General features: G+C 35.0%; 1 protein-coding gene across 1 annotated transcript in view; it reads right to left on the minus strand.

Annotated features, from left to right (window-relative positions):
- ALDH1A1 (aldehyde dehydrogenase 1 family member A1) overlaps window positions 1-22681 on the minus strand; it is a 52009-nt gene that overhangs the window by 6270 nt on the left and 23058 nt on the right. The window contains 8 exon segments of the mRNA XM_026866051.1: window positions 2171-2355; window positions 2918-3020; window positions 4625-4738; window positions 7603-7731; window positions 9693-9754; window positions 10796-10925; window positions 14319-14459; window positions 17887-17991. Of these exon segments, the coding sequence (XP_026721852.1) occupies window positions 2171-2355; window positions 2918-3020; window positions 4625-4738; window positions 7603-7731; window positions 9693-9754; window positions 10796-10925; window positions 14319-14459; window positions 17887-17991 (969 nt within the window).

A 22681-nucleotide genomic window follows, 5' to 3' on the forward strand; every position in this document is an offset into this window, starting at 1 on the left:
TTTTTTTTTTTTTTTTTTTTTTTTTTTTTATTTTTTCATTTTCGTTATTCTTTCCATCACTGTTTCAGAGTTCAGCCTTCCAAGCATTGACTCATTAAGATACTGAGATTACTTTTAGGGTGACTCTCGCACAGGAGATTCTTCTCTGTGATCATACTCTCAGTCAGCAGAGTAGGTGTGTATCACATTTCTTATTTGTACAATAAAAAGGTCACATTTCAGTTTAAGCAATAAGTTTTACCATACTTTTAGAACACATTTTCAAAGATTTTGGGGAATCCTGGATGTGTATTAGACTAAACAGCTAGTCAGCTAAAGCTGTGATAAAAACTTACATTTATAAGGATGTGAATTTATAAAGATATTTATAAGGAGGTGATTTTTAGATCCCTGCGTTGCCTTTGTCATTTTGCTTTCAAACAATTGCTTTACTGTATGCTGAAGGACATAAAATTTCTACTAGCCTAGTGGCCAAATATCTCGTGCATAAACATCCTGAAGACAAGTATTAGATGATATAGCTCATGTTGCTGCCAGTTGTCCCTCTGTTATTATCAGTATTTTTCTTAATAATGTGTGAATTAGCATATATATGATCTTTTGAATTCTAGTAGGGCCTTTAACTCTTTTTTTGGTGCCCACTGTGCAAAGTGTTACCCAACCTTGTGGACTAATATGGATTTCAGGGAGACTATGACAAGAGAGCAGTGTGCATATGCCTGATACAGGCTATAATTTTTTGTTTCTGGAAAGAATTAGTTCAAGCATAGCAAGGAATTTGAAGACAAAGAGAGATATTTAACAATATCACAACAATAACATTATCACAACCGATGGGCAACTAAACCACATGCTTACAATTTTCCTTAAATGGGATCATTCTAGTTCTAAAAGGAGCAGCTTTGTTAACCTGTAAAAGTTAAGATTTTTGCTACAGCTTGCTATGAAGAAAAAGAAGTCAAGAAAGGCAGATGATGAGACTGGAGGAGAAAAGAGTCTTCATGTTATTTCAAATGTTGTCAGTAATTTTTTTTTTCTCCACATTTTTAACCTTCCTTTTTTTTTTTTTTTTTTTTTTTTTCAGTAAAAGTTTACTTTCACCTCACATTTAAATTGTTAGCATGAATTTCAAACTCAGTAAAGCCACAATAAGATGAGAGTGGATTCCTGTTAGTTTTGGCTTAGCTGTACACCAGGTACCTGAAATTTACTTGCTTCAATCTTTCTATCCTCTGACATCTAAATTTATTCAGCTGAACATATTAGCCTTTTAGCAAGGCACATCGCAGGATGTCAAAAATAGCATCCTTGCTATTTTTAAATTCTCCAAAGCTTGTGTGGCTTGGAAGACAGTTTTCAAATTTACTTGGTGTCTTTGATTACATAAAATGAATGTGATAATGAATGAAGAACATGTTACATTACATTAACAAATATGTAGGAGTTGCTTTGTTTCCTGTTTTTCTTTGTCTCTAACACCATTCCTTTATTCTGTGACAATGAAATAGGTGCATAATATTCTGTCAAGAAAGTATATATCCTGTACTACCAGCTGATACAGGAATAAGACTCTAGATGAAAACTAATTTAACAATGCTCTAATGTGATCCACTGGATCCACAGCATTGTGATAGCTATGATTTTTAATGTTGCATTTTAGCCTTCATTTAATAGGGAAGCTATTGGCATAACTGCTTAACATATGCAGGAAAAAGTACAAAATAATGCATTATAATTGTTTAACATTCTAAAACTGAGAGCAGCATAATGAAAGACTACACCTTGAAAAAGGTGAAAGCCCATTAAGTTTTATTTCCTCAAGCTACTAATTTACAGTGGTACTAGTTGAATACAGTGTTAGTAATCTCTGACATGGGTGACTGTACTTGCACTTTTACAGCTGTTGCACTGGAGCATTCTCAAACCATTTTAATTCTATATAACTGTTCTCATTCCATAATAAAAGGAACTAGAAAGAGAGATAAACCTCACGCTTAGGCCTATGATAGTGGCAAAACCAACCATCACTTCAGCTTCTTCCTCCTGGTCCTTCAGGACAACCTCTAGACAACTGTAACGTAACCTTCTAACTAATGCAACAATAGGTTCAGAAGTACATAAACTGCAATGACATGTCACAGTTATATTAGAAACACATAACATTACTTACTTGAGGGCCTTGCTGTACACCAGGCAACAGAGGATTCCCAAGAGTATACTTCTTTGCTCGTTCAATGCTCCGCTGAACAAACTCATCATAAATAGGCTCTTCCACAAAAATCCTAGATCCTGCTATACAGCACTGTCCCTGGTGGTAGAACAGACCAATATGTGCAAATTCCACAGCGGTGTCCACTGCAAAGAAATGCAGAATTCATCGGATCATAAACTCGAATGGTTGTGACATAAATTTAAAAATCTTTGTCACTCCACCTCATTACCCTTTTTAGCACTTTTTATTTTTATGACCATTTAAAACACAGATATTCATCCCTTCACTTATGTCCAAAACTGTTCTTATCAAGAGTAACACGGTACACCTATACAAACACACATTCAGTTGTTCTATGTGAAATGTAGATTTAAATGCAGATTATTTGCCCTGTCAGCAGTACTAAAAGAGGTATTCAGCTGAAAATATAATAAATCTGTATAAGAGCTGTCTAGCCACTTTTGGTTCTGCACTAATATTGCCTTAGAATGATCCTTAACTAAGTAAGGGTGGACAGGTATTTAGAGGTTTATATTCCTTCAGAAGCCACCATTTTTTTGTGGCACTCAAGCTCAAAATTATGGCATGACCAGAATACATTAAAAATTATTCCATCAGTAAACAGGTACAAATAATTTACTGACAAAGAAAAAGAACACGGGACTTATAAAAGTAATAGTTTTATATAATAAAAATGCTACTAACAGTCTGCATCCGCAAATATAATGTTAGGACTTTTCCCTCCAAGTTCCAATGTAACTCTCTTCAGATTGCTCTTTCCTGCTGCTTCTTTAATCAGTTTTCCAACCTAAAAGGTAGAGAGAGGACAGCTTCATGTCAAAAATTTTCATCAGTAACATGTCTCTGAGTTTCTCAAAACTGTAAATTGATTCAGAGTTGTCTACTATGCCAGTAACTGTAGAAATGATAAATAAATAAATGAATAAATTGAAAAGAGTCAGGGTGCAGATAGCTTGCAGCCTATGAACCAGAATGCTTTCTAGAAGTTTCCTCCTGGACACACTCATGTTAACTGCCAAAGATGTCTGGTTCTTTTTTGGTTACCACTACTCTACTTGCTTGTGTCTGTAAACCAAAGTAGACACTGATTTCTGCTTTGCCAGTTACCCCCATTAGATTTTATACATGGGGAAGCCCTTTGATGCACAAAGTATGAGAGAAAAAGTAGCTATCTACACTGTCTGCAAGGCCAAGTCTGCCTTATTCCAGTTTCTCCTTTAGAGAAAAGAAGAGGAAATGGACACTGCAAGGCAGAACCCCTACCCTGCTTCTTTCCTTTGATGGCATAATTAAAGTAACTGCTTAATATGAATTGTCCTGGAAAAAATGACTTTTTGTCTGTAACTGCTTGTGTGCTTAGCAACCATCAGATAGCTTCCTTCTTCTGCCAGCCTTCCTGTCTTCATTTGTCTCTGCTAAATTACACTGTAGGAAGACGACTGCCACCAAAGTCTATGAATATACCCTATAGTCCACCTCCCTTTGGAGGGACATGGAGCACTGGGAATTGTAGTTGTTACTGTCCATTGGGAACATCTGGGATATTTCTCATATGCTGGGTTTTTTGATTGTTTTATTTTCCTGTTATTTTAGAGCTAAAGATTTTAAGAGTGAACATAGCTTTTGCAGTCAGTGTGTACTGATCCTTGACATGAGGTAATGATATTTATCTTTGAAGTGTACATCCAAGAATTTAAGAGACCAGTTAGAAACTCTTCCATGTAGCATGCTTGCAGACAGATAATATACTTTGTTAAGGATATAGTCATATAATGTCTGCACTTAGAAATCTTCGGTCATATCACAGTTCTTCAGAGTGAAGATTAGGTAAAATTAACAGTGACCTTCTTTTCAATTGTTAAACTGATACATATTCAAATACACTTCTACAACCATCCAGATGATCATCAGTATTGTTCACATACCAAAAAGCCATCACCTCACCTAAGTGTGTGAAGAACCAGGAATGAGATTTTTGAAGTACCTTCCTATCATCCTGTTGTTACTACAATCAAAGAGAACGGAGCACAGCCTGGTTTACTTTTTGCATTTTTAAAAATAATTATTCTTAAAAAGAGAAGCAAATAAAAAGTTATGAAAGTATTTTCTTTTTAAAGGACAAGACTTAAAATAGCCTCAGTATATTACAACCTATTGTATCTCATGGAATGCATTTGTTTGAAGGGTTTTCCTGTAATGCAAACATTGTTTAAATATGTTTGAAGTTAATAATAACCAACAAATCATTAAGAAGACTTTGTTTAACAAACAGAAGCCAAAAGAAAGGAAAAAAGTTAAAATAGTTACACAGAACAAGTTAGACATTAAATCATTACTGGGAATCAGAGGGGCACATTTCCTGCTTGTATTTTCTTGCATTCATTATAGTACCTCTGTAGAGCCTGTGAAAGCTACTTTATCTACATCCATATGGTGAGAAATTGCTGCTCCAGCAGTGGGTCCAAAGCCTGGCACAATGTTCACAACTCCAGGTGGAAATCCTGCCTGAAATGGAAGAGAGAACCCTGTAAATTCAGGGAAGGATAATGACTAGAAGCACATGTCTCATATAGTCTTCCGTTTTCAGTTCTCCAGCTACCTTTTCTCAGTCATATAGTTACTCTCAGCCGTAGAGCTGAAAATGTGTTAATTCTCACATGAATTACACTCTCTTTCCTTCACCTGTCTTTTAGGCTATTGAACTTACTCTTTTTATAAAAAGAACATTTTATTTTAGTTCTTTTTCAGTTCCATTGTCAAGGAATTTTTTTTTTTTCCTTTTCTCTCCCAGTCAGATGTGTAAAGAAAAAGATTACTTAAATTCATGTCTGCTTTATTAAAGGTATTTGAATCACCCTGGGTGCTTGCTGACTTCTGTTCATTGTCCCTCATGCTAGATGGAATTTCATTAATGATCTGCTGATTTACACTGAAATTCTATTAAGAAAAATGATGGAAATAGTACTTCAAACTCAATGATTTGTTTCTTTCTCTGGACATGGGTTGAAAGAGAGTGGGCAATGTGAGACTTTACAACACAAAAGAGGCAGATCAGCTAGCAAGCATGAAAAACCTGGCTACTTGAAATATGCACTGTTCCAGGATCTTGCAAATTTTCTACTTAAAGAGGCTTTTCCTGTAAGTCAAACCAAACCTATTGTTTCCCACCAATTCCATATTATTTATGTTCCATTTATGGGCAAAATAATTTATTCTATTCCAACAGCTTGTCAGGCAAACTTTCATGGATGTGTGAAGTGCAGCTCGATTTCCTGTTGGCTTATGAAGCATCTATGGCTTCTCAATGGCACTTGCAGAATAAGCATAGAACTAAAAGACCAAAAAGATGCATCTCCTGTATTATCACTTAAATGAGTCTACTTTTAGCATTAAACAGGACTTTGAAATTACATGCAAAGATTCCATTTTCATTTGGAAAATGGTGAATTTGAACCGGTGAGTCACAGCTCCTAAACCTCATGTCCTGTGTTATGGACACCAGACAATTACTTCTGTTTGAGCAATCTCAATTCCTTACAGGTTCATGCTCAGATATATTCTATCAATGCTTTTTATGCTCTTTAATATTTCAGATTAATATTTTTCCTGGAACTGATGAGACAGTGAGGTTCCTTCCATTTGCACAGCATTGTGTTTCTTACTTAATTTGTAAAGAAAAAGAAAAAGATGAATATTTTTATGGGACTAATTCACACTGTCTCACTTAAGGCATTGAATTTCCATGTCTGTATTAGAAGCTACTCTCTACATATTAGCAAAGAAGCCTTGTGGCTGTTAAGAATGGTAGTGAGAATTACCAAAAGTGACTATATATATTTTTTTTAATATGGACACTTGAGAAGTATAAAGTTAAATTAGGTCTTCAGATAGTTTCAGAATGAGTGTAAAGCAGCTACTGAAGTGATCACTGAGGTTTTGATTGCTATCAGGGATTTGGGGTCCAAATTTATTTGGCTGATCTGGGTGTAAATTAAAATTCAGCTATATTTGGGTGAATAAATCTTAAAGGTCTCGATAAGATAAATATTGACCTTTATTTAAAGCTCCATAATATTTACCAGATAACACACCAGGGACATTTAACAATTGTATGCTTAACCATCTCAGACAATTGAACACTGAATGGATGGGTAAAATGAAAATCATCTTGCTTTCTACTAAAATGCTCTAGTGTTATACCAGTCATTACCACTCTGTAACCATTGCAAGTGTGCATACAAAATGGACCACTGATCACATTCCCACTTATGAACTCTCCTTCCACAAAATCAGAATATCAGAATAGGTGTTTCATTAGACTTGGAGCAGAACTGAGTCACCCTGTAAAGTTGCTTTTTCAGAGAAACATGCTTTCTGATACTTATTGTTAAAAATAAATAAAGAAGGTATCTCTGATTTTTTTTTTATTTTTTTTTTTTTAGAAAGCAGTTTCTGCTCCCCAATATTATCTAATAACGTTTTACTATGTGATGCAATAACATCAGGACTTGGCTCCTTTCCCATAGTAATTTAGTTTCTGTGAAATATTAATGCATAACCAGTCAGTATGCTCTGCTGAATCATTGTTTTGAAGCAGAGTAATAAAATATGCCAAGTCATTTCCATTAATAGTTTGCAAGATTACTGTGCTGGTGATTATTGACATCTGCACAGATTCTTCAAATAAGTTAGATTACATTTGTTGATTTTATTGAGAAACAAGTTAGCTAAACTATTTAGCTGTTCTTTGTGTGTTTGCTGGGCTGGGCACAATAGTCAATGTAACTTTGGAGACACTGAAGAAACTACCACACTCCTTGTGTTCAAGAGCACAAAGTGTATTCTCCCAGTTTCTGTGTGAAGATAGTTCACAAGTTTGGCAGCAATCACCAGTTCAGTTTTACAGCTCTCTGTTAATAATAAACCCAGGTGGATGAAAAGTTTATTCAATTAAAAAAAAAAAAAAAAAAAAAAAAAAAAAAGGCTATGTCCTTTTCTGCGATAACTTTGCTAATAAAGTCGTTGCCACCCACCTCTGAGTGCTGTGTTCTTGACTTCTTATTTGCTTTTGACTTTGAAAAGTGCTGTGCTCTTGTAATACAAATATATTTACAAGGCATGGAGTTTACTAAATTGCTATTGTGGGTCTTTTTGTGTGTGTGTAGACTAGGCTGAAAGATATGAATGCTTTTGCCCTGGATTTGCTTCACTGGTTTACAGTAAGGTGAATTCCATAGCACAAAGCTAGACATGCAATGAGAATTACTTGCACATGACACCCTGTCTTATGTTACCTCTGTGGCATTTTAGCTGCAGTATACTCTTACATTTCTGAGAAGGGCAAAAAAACTCTGTTGTTGATGACTTACCTCTTTAATTAAGGATCCCATGTAAAGGGCAGTCAGTGGTGTTTGTTCTGCTGGCTTGACAACCACTGTGTTTCCACAACAAAGGGCAGGGGCGATCTTCCAGATGAACATAACCAATGGGAAGTTCCACTGAAAGACAAATGAGAAGGTGTATCCTATTTCTAATACATCACCAAAATTCCTTTACTTTTTCTATGATAATAGTGCAAATTGTCAACTGGGTGGTTGAACTCTTTGTTTAACACTTTTCAGAATGAAGATATTTTGAAAAAGAAACTGGCAAACCATGTCGTACAAAGAGTAGTGGTTTTGGTATATGTGAGTGCAGGAGATCCAAGGTTTTAGTTAAAAGCTCAAGAGACAATATGTGTACTTCTCTCACAACGCCTTACAGAAAGTTTCTGGATTAGTGGTGAAATTGGGAGTTCTGCCATCATAAATGATCACATTCATCATCAATTCAGTTTTATAAAGGAGGCAAGGTAATAACATGTAATACTGCCTGTGCCCTCTTTGCTGGAGGTTTCACTGCCAGCTCTCTATTGTGGTCAGTCCAGCCAGACTGCAGAACAGCCGACTCCTTTGGACCCCATATTCAGCAGTACAAGGGACAATGTGGCTGGGGGAAAAATAGATTGACCCTTTGAGAATATTTCTAATAGTTTTGGAAGCCCTGACCCCGTGATCCTCAGCAAAAAAGACACAGTGTGCCTTACCTTTGTGAAAGTGGGGAAAAAGGCAGTTAACAGTTACCTATTATGTCAGAAAGGCTTGTAGGAGTATACATGCAACTGTTATTTATCTCTCTCCTTACTTCAGGCTCACCACACTCTCAAAAAGTACAGGAGCACAAACAACATAAAGTAAGGGATTACAAAGTTTTCTGGATCTTCATCATTGAAGTGGAACTGTGTGAGTGGAAGGTAAATGGAAATGATGAGCTAGCAAAAGTGTTTCGCATCATTCACATTGTCCTCAAAGATTTGGTTTACATAAAACCCTCCAACTTGGTGGGTTCCCATTTCAGTGGAGAGAAGATAAAGATATACCTAAGAGTCATTGAACATTTTGTAAGGGAAGTGTTTTAACTAACTGCTTAAACTTTCAAGACGTAATTTTATTTAGAAATGGCCACACCTAGTGTTTCTAGTTCTTTAATGTGTCTTGAATCTGAGTGCTTTGCTTGAAATATCTTGTGCCTGACTTACAAAAGAATCTAAACCAGCAGATTCCCAAGCTCTTCTGGAGGCTGGATCCAAACATATTCTAGTGATGTTCTCTAAATCAATGTGGTGGTCTAAAGAGAAAACAAATATGCAAGCTCAACTAAAAGACATCAGGAACATGCGTGGGACCCACATGTCTAATCAAATCGGACAATCTGATAGACAAGCTGATTGAGAGTTTGGTACGGTGTCAGATGTCAGGTCAGACGGCTCACCCCTACCATGTGGAAAAAGGTGGGTAGATTAGGAGTATCTAGTACATATAACCATTTTCAAAGCAACTCATTTGGATGTTCAGACTCAAGCAGGCCTTTTGAATCATCACTTAATATAAGTGACACCGAACAGATGCTTGGGAAGATATGACTCAGAATCACTGTGCTTATGGGACACATTCTTTGTGTTGTTATTTGTACCATTAGCATGGTAAATGAGTGTTAGTTATAGATAAAGATTCAGCTGTCTGGATGCTGTACAGAGCAAAACAGATAGTCCAGGTCGTAAAAAGCTTATTGGTTATAGGCTGTTTATATTACACTCTTCTACTTTTTTTATTTCTGATTATTATCTAATTCTAATTCCAACAAAACAAAATTCTGTCTTTCAAAATAATCCATCAGACAATCTTTTTAATTTTTTTCCTTTCATATGCAGGGAGAAGAGAGACAAGGCTGGACTGGTCTGATTCATCAAAATTTCATGTTGCAGAATTTGATGAGTACTCTAGGATAGTCTCTATCTTTCAGGGCCTGAAAGTTTTTGACTGATAATGTTTCATAGATACATTTGCATAGGCAAAATTTCAAAAGCATTTCCATTTGCAACAAGAACATTTGTGTTTTCATATAAGTGACTCAAACTTACAGGAATAATTTGGCCACATACACCAATCGGCTCATGTCTTGTAAATGTAAAAAAGTTTCCATCTAGGGGAAGAAGAAATAAATTAGACATTCAGACAAAGAATTTGTGAGAAACAGTTAAATCAGAAAGAAGATAAAGTTGGATAGCAAACTTATCTGGATATAATTTTACTCACAAACTATATTTTCAAAACTTAACTATGCAAAAAACCAACAGTAAAATACATCTGGATTCAATATCTACCTTCTTCATAGCTCCAAGGTTTGATTCTTCTAGTTTGACTTTTTGCAGTGATAATCCTGCTTTTCAATATGGTATGCACAGCACACCAATGAGCATTCCCAATTTCTTTTTTCTTTTATCACCTCTTTTTGGAAAGTGCTCTTTTAAAATCTACTAGTGATCCTAGGTACATATCAGACATTTTTTTATATTAGATCTTAGCTTAAATCAAATCCATTAAGTATAAAATTCTCTTTGAATCAGATAAATGTGTATCCCATTAAGCCTACCATGGAGATCTACGTGATGCCAAAAAGTTGGAAGTATTTATCACTCTAGTTTTCCTTAATTCCTTCTTTATTACTATTCTTTTCTTTGTCCTTCTGAGACAAGCCAGCTAGAAACAGTATTTTCATAGAGCTGCTTAATGGGAGAGGAATGGAATGAAATTTCAGCAAAACTTTCCTCATTCTTAGTATTTTTCCTAATACATTATTCTATAACTGAAACACATATTATAGTTTGTCCTAATCTTAGCTTTAATAAGCAAATACCTGGTTTTCATTACTGTACCATTGCATAAACTATACATCACTATGTAAAAGTAACCTACCAGACTTAGATGTACATATAGGCTAAAATATTTGGGTCAATAAAGAGTACTTTTTAGTGGTGTATAGAACAAGAAATAAATGTGAATAACTGAACTAAATATTTAAAACATGCACTATGATAAATCTTAAACAACATATATTAAGAACTGTCTAAAATATTTTCCATTTGAGATATTTTTTGCATGGCACAACTTTTAGGAAAAAGGCAATTTTTTACAGATTGCATTGACTTCAGTTCTGTACTTTTGTAATCTCAAAAATACTCACCCATTGGAACAGTACGCCCATGGATTTTATCAGCCCAACCTGCACAGTAGTGTAATGTTTTGATACAGGCACCTAAATCCATTAGGTAGGCAGTGGAAAAGAGTTTCCCACCATCAATGGCTTCCATTGTCTGCAGACAACAGCAATTACAAAGTTAATATAAAATATTGATAATGGTTGTGATGTATGTACTTTGTCATTTAGCTTTTGATTGTTAGTTCAGTTTTTCATCTTAAGTACAAACATTTAGATTAATTCCCCTCTGAAAGATACTTAGCATTTGAAAAACCTAAGGTAGCAATTTACAAATGAGAAATTTTCATGATGGTTTATTCACAGTGAGCTATGCAGATGACATGATGATGGCACATTTGTAATGGTGAGATGTTCTGGAAAAACAGTAACATTTACCCTTTCTGAATAATTTTCAGTGTTCTAGTTTACATTAATTATTCTAACTATAATTCTAAATAATCTACACTGAAGTGTAGATGAAAAGATCAGCTAGGAATCTGTGCAAATAATTGAGGCAAATAAAATGAGTGGCCCCCCCTCAGCCTATCCACACTGACAACCAAGGTAGGCAGTAGTTTCCTGGAAATAACTGTCACATTAACTGTACTGTTTAATCGTTAAGGAACGACTTTCTAGGTGCCTAATAAATTTGTGGTTAACAACTTAGGTGTACAAGAAGACTCAAAGCATGGAATAAAATACCCCAAATATACCTTCAGTGTTTGATGTGCAAAAGAAAGATCTGAGCCATCAAGAACTCTTAAATGAGAAAAATTCACTGTGAAAAATATTTATACAGAAGAGGGGCTCTCTTTTATTGGGTGGAACAACTTATCTTATTTGAAGCCAGACCTGATTCTTCATACCATGGATCTCTATGCTAAACAGGTATAAACCTTTAGATAATAATAGGAAATATTAATTCAACATCTATAACTTTCATCTGACCAATTCTGTTCCACCCACAGTGCTTTAATGATCCCACAGAAACACCATCACTAAATATATTGGGTTGATTTCCAGCCAAATCTAGGGAGTGTGATTTTTATTAATGCTATTTCAATACCCTTAATTGCTGAGACATCGAGTTAAAGGCCATATGCATCTCTTAAGCAGTGGCAACACCTTCTTGACAATGCTAGATTTTATTATTTTTTTTTTCTCAAGTTTTCCAGCACAGTGACACTGGGGACCTTCAGCTTTGTGAACAATACTGTTAGGATACTTAGTAAGAAACAGCCAAACTATTTCAAGATGTAATCAGATCTTAGAAAAACTATTTGCTTTTTTAAATTTGTTATTTTGTATGTCCAAGGTTCTTTAGTATTTCAGACTGAGTCTACAGACTGATCCTTCAAATACAATGTTTCACCAACATCTCTGTAAAGTCTGCAGTTTTAGTTAACTGGACACATTACAGATATCACAATTGGGAAGAGAACAGAACAAATGAAGAAGCCAGAAATGGCTGATGGCTTTCAGCAACACGGAACTGATTAAATCAGATATGCCCCTGCCATTCCAGGCAATATATCCAGCATTGTGTTGTTCTGTTTGGACATGGCAGAAAATTCTTCTCTGGCTTCAAAGTTAGGAACTCTGAACACCACAACAGACTGACACTTAAGAAGCAAAATTCTCAGTGACTCTTTCAGTACCCTGCTTTGACTTATTCTTCCAGTAGCTTACCTATAGGGCTGTTGAGCTTCTGGAGCTTCAGGAGAGGCATCTTATCATTATATGAAACACTGAAATGGAATAATTTTGATCCTGGGCAGATGTACAAACACAGGAAAATGCCTTTGCAATCATCTATGGGGATCAATTTTGACCTCTAGTGTTTACAAGGCTATTTGTTATTCTACAGTACTAGTTCTGCAGTTAGGATAAGCTGTGAGTGGATCAAATCTCTCTTCATTTTGCAGTCTGAAAAGTACTTCATTAAAACATACCTTATCTAAAAGGGAAAAGTAGTCAATGGTATGAGCAAGGTGTAGGAAATAAAAACAAAGTCAGTAAAATAAAAACTTGGGAGGGGCCCCAGAGAAAACATTACTTTCATATTATGAAAATGGCAAGTGGGAACAAAAGTTAATTTAAAGTTTCAGATTTCCTATGGAGAAAAGATAATTTATCCATTGTCTTTTCATGTGCAGTGTCTTAGGCTGTACAATAAAGAAGCAAGTGCCAAATTATCTGGTATTTAACTGACAAGAAGACATACTTTTCCTATTAAAAATTTAACTCTCAAAATTTTGTCTCTCTCACTTCCAGTAAATCTAACATTATTAAGGACATAATTTCTAGCCACCCAAGTTTTCTCCTGAGAAACTAGGTGATTATCAGTCCCTATCCAGGTGACAAGATGCATTTAGAGAAATAACTTGGTTGAAGAAAAGTGTAAATTTGACATTTGCAGACTGTGGAGTTCAAGGAAATAACTTCAGTTCCTTTGAATTTTAATTTTTCTTCTAAAAACCTGTTTGGGACACATGCAAGTGTCTTCCTATACTATGGTCATGAGGACAATAGAATGGGCAATAGATTCTTTGCAGGTTTTACATATTTTTGAGGTTTAAATTTTTATGAGTTTATAAATGGTGTGGTTTCTAGCTGATGACTAAATACTTCAAATTATGACTACATCAGTCTGAATGATGATCCTGAATGTTGGATATTACTCCTCCTCTCTTAAATTTTTTGACACTTTCTCTCTCTTCAGGAGAGTGGAAAAAAATATCCTGCATAAATGTTAATTCCAAACGGTGCTTGAAATAGCAAAGAAATCATCTTAATGGTAGCATCATATGTGGGGTTTTAAATAAGAAAGGTACTGTACTTTACCAAATTGGTGATGCATTTCTATTTTAAATGTTCTTTCCTTCCTTAGAGAACAATCGTTAGGTGTTGGTACTACAACTTATGTGCCTGTTGTTAAGAGTGGTAAAATGGCCAATACACAGTAGTTGATAAAAGACACCATTCCCCACCCTCTCATGTTCTTCCTACTAATAAGTAATTATTTGCTGCCTTTGTTTCTGATTAAGGTTTTTCACTCATTGCCAGTTGCAAGCTGGAGTTCTTGAAGGACCAGTGCTAGCAAATATATAGCCATGAAATTCAAAATTTCTCCCAGTTCTGACTTGTATCATCTGTAAGCACTGAGCCAGGCTTTGAATTTAGGCCTTGATTCAGGCTTTGGTTTAGACAGGTGTGAAGTGTGTGGTCTATGTTAGTGTTCTTAAGAATCAACAATTGAAATTACATTGATTGTAGGTGGCTTAAGTATAATCTTAGAACTAATCAAATACTCAAGTACTCTGTGAATGTGGAGTGTTAATAGACCAGAGTGCAAGCCAGTTTAATGAGGTCCATTTGCAATGCAGATGAAAAACAAGTATCGAGACAGCCTGACTTTCCAAGGATTTAGCATGTTACACATATCTTTCTTCAAAAATTAGGATATAGGCTTTTTTTCCCAGTCTTTTTATTCATGTATCATACTCACAGCTAAAATCAGCCGATCTCTTTCAACTAAGTCAGCTAATTTATTCAAGAGCCTTCCTCGCTCTGAAGCATCCATTGTACGCCAGGGTGACCCAAGTTCAAAAGCTCTTCTAGCAGCTTTAACAGCTTTGTCTACATCTGCCTGTGGGGAAAACAGACAAAATTTTATAATCAATAATTGATTCTGTCATCAATCTTGCTGTTTGTTAAACATGCAAAGTGTTTTGCAAGATAAATAAGAAACACCAACCCCAATCTAAGCAGAATTAGTACATTAATTCTAAATGCATAGGTTATCTGCTATCATTTCAGCAATGTGAAATTTTGTGAGAAACAGGCAGATTCTTGAAGCTTCTAAAATAAAAAACATATTAAGGAACTATATTTTTAAAATTTAGATTGATAACCCTCTGCCTTCTAGTGCCTATAATTGGGGATATATCCACCGATTACACTGCTGATGCCCAAATCTGTAAATTAAATATTTAAGTAATCAACTTCATCTAAAATTATCTGGTGGTGTGATGAAGAACAGGTTAGAAAATTCTGTTCCTTAGAATGTTTCATAAAATGAACATGAATTTATTATTGAGGAAGACAAATCAATATGTTTTTAAAAGTTTTAAGGAACACTCCTGTTTAAAATAATTTTAACAATTGACTGACTGACAAGGTTTAAAATGCTAAGCCTAAATATTCTGAAATCAAAGCATTGTCTTTGCATTAAGCAATCTAATTTGTCAGTCCATTAATGGTTTTTATAGTGTAATTTATTATTTATCATTTGGGTTTTGCTATAGCACAAAAAATCTACAATAGATTATAGGAAATTATTTTCTGTGCAAGGGTGTTCCAGTATCTAAAATATCCCACTAAAAATCTCTTGAGAAAAGGCTTCTAGTACTTGGAATTCTTCTATATTCCACAATTCTTGTAAAAGTTTTCCCAGAAAAACAATACCACAGAAAGGAAGTTTATCCCAGTTTTTTATTAGAAATTAAAAACAAATTTCAAGAAAAAAGGGAAGAATCTATACATGGCACATTTGTCTGAGTGATTTACATACATTGTTTAAAGGAGTTCTTTCGAACTGTTTTTTGTACTTCTGTTTGCTAGAGTCTCCTCCAGGGAAATCACTATCAAGGTTGACTCAGTCAGCGAAGCTGATTAAGTCAACACCAAAGTCAGTTGTTTTAAATGTAAACCAGATCTTGAAACTTTAATTGATGTTGTTAGCCATTTTTAAAAGACGAGAGTGGGGTGGGTAAGTGGTTTGGAAAGGCCAGGCAGGAGTTTCAGAGCTCCCAAAGCCCTTCCAGAAATTTTGGGAAAAGACAGGAAGGATCTCTACAATAGCACAGTCATTACTATAGGGTAATACTGATCTGTCACCTACATCATGTACCTAATATCCACCACATTAAAAATAATTGGTTTTCTTCAGAATCTCTCAGAATGTCATCAAATACATCATCACTTACCTGTGACCAAGAAAACTGAATTCAATGAAAATTTAATTAATTCTTTTTTTTTTTTTTTTCTCACTCTATCATAAATATCCTACAGTTTCGCAATATGACCTGGGGGTATGTCTTGGCCTTTACTGGAAAAGAGTAAAGGGAAACCATAAACTGTACTTGTGTGAATGATATAAATTAAAACTATATACAGCACTATGTGTTCTTTCTACTACAAGTACAAAAATAATTAAAACCAAGAAAAATTATATAAAGATAAGATAAGGCTGTGAATGAAAAGTAAGAAAAAATACATTATTCAACTGTATGAAATTTAATTTGGGTGCATAAATCTATGTCATGAGTATATAGACTGATAGCTCCTTTCAGAGCTTGTTAGACTTTTTACAGAAGTACACTTACTTTGCATCCCCCTGATCATTTGTTGAGCTGCTTTATTGTTACTAGGGGTCTTTAGGATTAGTGAATGTAGTTTGAAAGAGCCATCAAACTGAAAGGAAAACAGTTCCCACCCAAATATGTGACTGTGCTTTGTAATCTCCTCTTGGTTTGGTTAATACCAAAATTTGGTTAATTTGGTTAAATACCACTGCAAGGCAGTGTACAGCCCTTTGTCAACCCTATTGTGCACACAAATTAAATTCCTAAAATCTCTTGGCTCATTATCTAAAGACTAGGCTCTAGAATATTAGGCTCACAATGACTGTGTGATTTACTAGATTTGTACATTTCACTTAGCAATTTAGTTAATAGTGGTTGTCATTACACATTAGTTTGCAAAATTATTGGAGAGAAAGCGAACTTGTGTGTTGAACAGTATTATCTCTTTTTTTAATGAGTTGTTAGATTGCTTGTAAGGAATGAAAGCTACAAAAATTCTGAATGGTAACTGAATAGTTGCAGGGCATGAGTAATTTAATTTGAGGATGATCAAATATCAGACCAACCTGATTTGCCATGTAATTTGGTTTTTAAACACTGAGCAGAGCATTATGGTTCTAGTGGGATATTATCCAGATATTAACAGCGTGCTTCTGAAATTCCTTGGATGAGGACAAAAAGAGCCTGAGATAATCCTAATGACTCAAGCACTATATACAGGTAACTGGGACTAAAGAAAAACAAAATCAAGGCATTTGAAAAGCTCATACTCAGATATATGAAGTTATCAAAAGCCAGATTCATGCAGACCCTACACCACCCCCCACCCCCCTCACCCCCACTTGATAACTTACATTTCAACTATATGATAACACTAGGCAAATCTTCTTCAACATAAAAATAGATCATATAACACCAATAGCTGCTTATCTGAGGGTTTGATTTTCATCATATCTTTGATTACATGGCAACTATCTGTAATTTTCAAATTACAGAAACCTCAAATATAAAAAATTAATGTTTTTTATAGGTGTCAACAATCTTTTAGTAGTCCTCTGCTTAAATTCATCAATTCAACATGCTGTAACAAAAAAAGTTTTGATGGAATTACTATCTGTTTGATAGGCTACCTTCAGCTTCAGAGTCTTTTTTAGGACTATGTTCCAGTGCATTTTCACAAAATCAAATATTTGAAGTGGGCAGTACTGAGAAGACATATTCCTAGGTAGAAATGCTGATGGTAATGATCATCTTCACAGAGTATGTGTGTGAAAATATCAGTATTTGTCCACTTCGTGTTATCTGTATTGAAAAGCCTTGTATAAATGTATAATGAACAGATTACATCCCGATGTAGGGTAGATCCAGGAAAAAAATTTAAAAAACACCCCAATTAAATTATTAAATCTCACTGATTAAAGAGAACAAAAAGAATCAATAATATTAATGAAAAAATAAAAAAAAAATATCTTCAGAACTTTCCTTATATGAGCAAGATCCTGAGAGTAAAACAGTTTTTTAGTGTCTATTTACAAATTTTATTAAGTAAAAAAGCTAGGAATTATATTTGCAGAAGAAGGTATATGGGATGAAGTAGGTACATCTCTGAGGTGGTATTTTATACCAACACAGATAGATGCCTGCCTTCCTACATTTAAGACACAGAATTGAGTTTAAAGCTAGGGTTTAGCGCAATAAAGAAAACCCTACCTTGTCACCTTCTTCAACCTCACAGATTTTCTCTTCATTTGCAGGGTTAAAGACTTCAAATTTTTTACCACTGACTGAATCGTGCCACTCATTGTTTATAAATATCTGTAGAGGAAGAAAGTGCAACAATATTAATAACATATATATATATATATATCTGTTATCTGTACCCGTTTTAAAGAATAAACCTATCTTACATAGCTGAGAGCTGCCTTAATGATAGGTACCTGAAATAAAAATGAAATAGATGTTTTTAAACTGTTCTGCAGAGATGAGTAATCATAGATGTACTTAACCAGGAACAGATTTTTTAAAATTAACTTCCTTAGGAGAGATGAACATTTTCTCTCTACATGATATTTCTATTTTGTTCCATGTAATAGAAAGATGCTGTTAGAAAGGGGTCCTTCCTCTCTCAAACTGAAGTCTGTGATGTGCAAGGTAGGTTCAGCCCTAAATGACCTACCTAAAACTACCTGGGTTTCCTATGTTCACAGGGTTGGTAATGACGAGGGTCTTTCTGTTACGTACATGCCCTGACAAATCCATTCCTTGGGTTTAGTATACAGTACATATAGTATCTTGGAGAACAGTATTTTATTTAGCTTTGATTTGATTTGTTTTGTCTTCATTCTCTCCTGCCAAAAAAGAAAGTCAAAACTAAAATACCAATAGTATGTTTTCCTGAAATTAAAGTCAAGACTAAAAATACCCCACCATAGCCAAGTGAACAAAACAAAGAAAAAACCACTTAAGCAGAGTAAAAATTAGGCAAGCATACTTCTCTGATTTCATTTTACGGGAGTAAAATAATTAGAGATTAGAGAAGGGCTCTCTTATTTTTCACCAAATCCTTTGGCTTTGTGGATTGGTGCTTCATTAAATGTGATCCTAATCAAGATTTAAAATTAGAAACCTAATGCTTTTAATGTTTTACAGAAAAACTAGTCTTTTCTCCAGTATATAAAAATAGGAGTCACAAATCAAGAGGAAATGACTGATGCATCACCAGATGTACACTGTTAATAGCCTTAGAGAAAGCCTAGACTGTCCTTGCTGGTGGTGGATTTCACAGAGACACTCTCAAAAACACACTTAGCATCACATACTGGGAGAAAAACCCTCTCTTGTTTATAGTTGTTGCCTTGATAAAAGGTTTAATTACTTTACCAGTGAAATCACAAACATCTATTTCTTTAATTGCTGTTTTTCTGAACCAGCACATACCAAAATATTTACACTGCCCAAAGTGAAATGTCCAAGAGCTGACAATGACGGGAATTTCAAGGGTGGCTTGTGGGCAGAAGATGTCTGTGGTCCTCGGTTAGGCATATAACCTTATATGACTCAATAGGTCTTAGATGAAAACCCATGGGAAAGAGTGGCATTTTTAATCATAGTTTTCAAAGCTAGTTTCTACTCCTCCTTTGGAAAGACTATTTGCAGGATCTCAATCTGAGCATTTTCATATCACAATGTTGTTATTTTGCAGGAGTTATACTATGGGTGCCTGAAGTGGGGTTGTGCCCTATTGCCATAATCCTGCTCTCAACATATGAATATAGTCATACGAACATATCACAAATGTGGGTGCTGGCAGTGTATTGTTCAGGAGAATTACAACTGATGGTCATGTATATGGGGGATTCTTTTCTCTCCACTCCCTACCTGAAAGTTTCTATGCAAAACACCTCCGTGGTTCTGATCTTTAGCTTATGCTACAGTTCCTGCTTTTGAATGGGGAAGGTACTTGCCTTGTATGACTTCATGTTTTGATGAGATGATCGTTGAGTAACTATTTTAGCCATCATATCGCTTTATAATCAATATATTGTCTATTTAAGGTGATCCTAACCATTATTCATTATTTAGTCAGTAATTTCTATCAGTACACTGTTCACCTCCAATTTAATGGTCACATGTACCAAATCTTTTGTCACCCTGACATTGATCACACTTCCCTGCCTCCCATTCAGACTTTAGGCATAAAATGCAAACATACTTCTCTTATTCTGACTACTACTGCCAATATTGTTTGAACTGCAAGGAGTATTACAGCAAATTAGTATTACTTGTGTCCATTTTGATAGTTTTTCATACTTCTTTCCAACTCTGAGAATCTCTGTTATATTTCTACACTGATTTCCCTCAGCAGAAACCACCACTCTTGATTTTCCATCCTTCCAAACATTATCTAACCTCTTTTACTAATCTGTTGCCTTCATGTGGAACATCCAGACACCAGGAAAACCAAGTCAGCATGCGCTGCTCATTTACCTGTTTTATCCTGACTATTGCCTGACAGGGACTGGAAAAAGTCTAATACTGAAACCAAGAAAATAAGCCAAAAAATTGCTTTTCTCAATCTTGCTAGAATATCCTGTCTTTTTATTTAATATCTTTCAAGATTTGCATAGATTGACGAAGTATATCTAGCAATTAAGAAGAACAAAAGAAAAACAATTGCACAGCAGCTGGCCTACACCAAAGCTAATCATAACAGCTTACCCAGCAGCAATGAAATTGATACCCAAAGTTCATTTAATAAATGTTAGGAACTATGTCCTTACTCAAAGATCAAACTTTTGTACTGTCTGAAAGCCCATTGTGTACTGAATTTCCTTTGCATGGCTGGAACAAATACCATTAACTCTTGATTGCGACATTGCTGGTGCACTTAGAACACAACCTTAACAAACAATGTGGGCATTGTTATTTCCCATATTGAACTTTTATGATCCATAACCTTTTGTGGTATAATAACCCCAGATAGTCAAACCTAGGCCCTTTTGTATGGGAATAAGTAATTGGCAAAGGTACTGTTACAGCTGAATGAATAATTAAGTGTTTGAAATCCTTATAAATTCTAAATTATGTCAGTGTCATACAAGAACATTTTCTCCAAAGACATCACAAAATTCCAGCCATGTCTGCTATATTTTTGCTATTAATTTTGTTGTCTGTTTGGTATAGCACTTTCTTTTTCAAAGTCTCATGTCCTAATTTCAGTTGTGCTATACATCCCGTAAAACTATGTCCAAAGAAGGTTTCAGGAGTGATCAGTTCTGTGTCTCTCTAGGTTTTTTGGTTACTGAATACTAATAAGACCATTGATGAAATCTGTATAAATTATTCTGCTTTTCTATTCAAACAAACAAACAAGGAAACCAATGTAATTGTTCCTGAAAAATCAATATTTTTAAACAGTGTAGGGAAACTATGGCACCATACACATTATTCTTAAAAAACAAATTGTTGTCTTTTAAAAGATGTACTTTATACTGTTACTAAAATAACTGTAATATTTCTGAATTTTCTATTCTGTTACATTAAAGATGATACAAAATCAATTGATTCAGCAATTCCTAACTGACAGAATAAAACAATCTACTAAAAATACTCTTTAGTTGTAATTATTGAAATGTTACATGGTATTTTACAGCTGTGAAAATTTAGAGGACAACCGGAGTGAAGACTTAGGACCTTTGTGTAAAATTTGAGGTACTCTGTTACCCATAGGTGCACAAGATCTACCGTACTCTAGTGCCTGCCATCTCTGATCCAATGCTGGCAAAGTTGTTGTGGTGGGTTTTTATTTCTGACTCTGTACCTTTGTCTTGAAACAGAAAGGAAAACCTCACTGGAAAGATCTGATACAGGGCACAGATGTTCAAAAAAGTAGGCTAAGTTGCTACCAAGTGTTGCATAGGTTGTTCTTTAAAGTGACCACGACAATGTATACAGTCCAATATTAACAAGTATCTTTCATCCTCTGTCTAAATGTCTCTGTGATCTCTGGGTCTGGATCAGTGCTGAAATGGGCTTGCCACCCTAAGCCACCCATCCAGTGCCTGAACCCACCTTCCTGCTGCTGATAGGCTGGTGCCATCCTTTCTTGCTCTGTCCCAGTGCCACTACCTTGCTGGCATGCATGTGAGATCTTGATCATGCTCACCATTGAGACCATGGCAGGCTTTGACTGATTGTACCCAGTATTGTGTTCTCAAACTGTGCCTATCTTTAGGGTCATGGCATATTGCCCCACTTTTAGTCATTGGAGCTGAGCTGTGAGATCAACTAGCAGAAAAGATGTAATTTCTGTTTCCTCTCCATTAGGATAAACTACCCACTGTTGCTGTTCAGAGTGACATCAACATTTAAATAGAAAACCAGAAAATACATTGGGGCAGTGAAATCAAATCAAATGATGGATGAGACAGGGCAGGACAAAGTTAAGACACCAAAACTTTAGGATAAAAGTTGTTTGTCACACAAATTTTAACCCTACCACCACAACCACATATGTTATAAAAATGTGACAGTTCTCAGGGAAAAGTTTTTTTGCATAGTATTGAAATTACTTATGTTGACTGTCTGAGTGATTGTTAATAATTGGTCAATAATTGCATAATAACTATCAAGAACAGTAAAACTATTATCTCTAAATGGATATCGTAGCAATATTTTATTAATATATTCCTCCATGTTTGAGCTTGTTTCTATGTGGCCACCATAAATAGAATGTAATTTCTTCCTCTGATCATCAAGACTGACCAGCAAACTCCTGATTTAACAAAATCTGTCAGAGAAATAAATAATGTAGGTCCCTGGAAATTTCAGATATGTCATGAAATTGATTATAGGAATAGCCACAAAAAATTCTGACTGTTGTGAAAGAGCAAAGACAGCAGTTACAGGGTTAATATATATATATATATATATAAAGCCATCTTTAGTAACCAGCTACATTGCCAAGAAAAGAGACAAAGTAAAAGGTAAATATTAACATAACACT

This window comes from Athene cunicularia, assembly GCF_003259725.1.
Source record: "Athene cunicularia isolate RWA chromosome Z unlocalized genomic scaffold, athCun1 chrZ_part2, whole genome shotgun sequence".
Classification (NCBI taxonomy): Eukaryota; Metazoa; Chordata; class Aves; order Strigiformes; family Strigidae; genus Athene; species Athene cunicularia.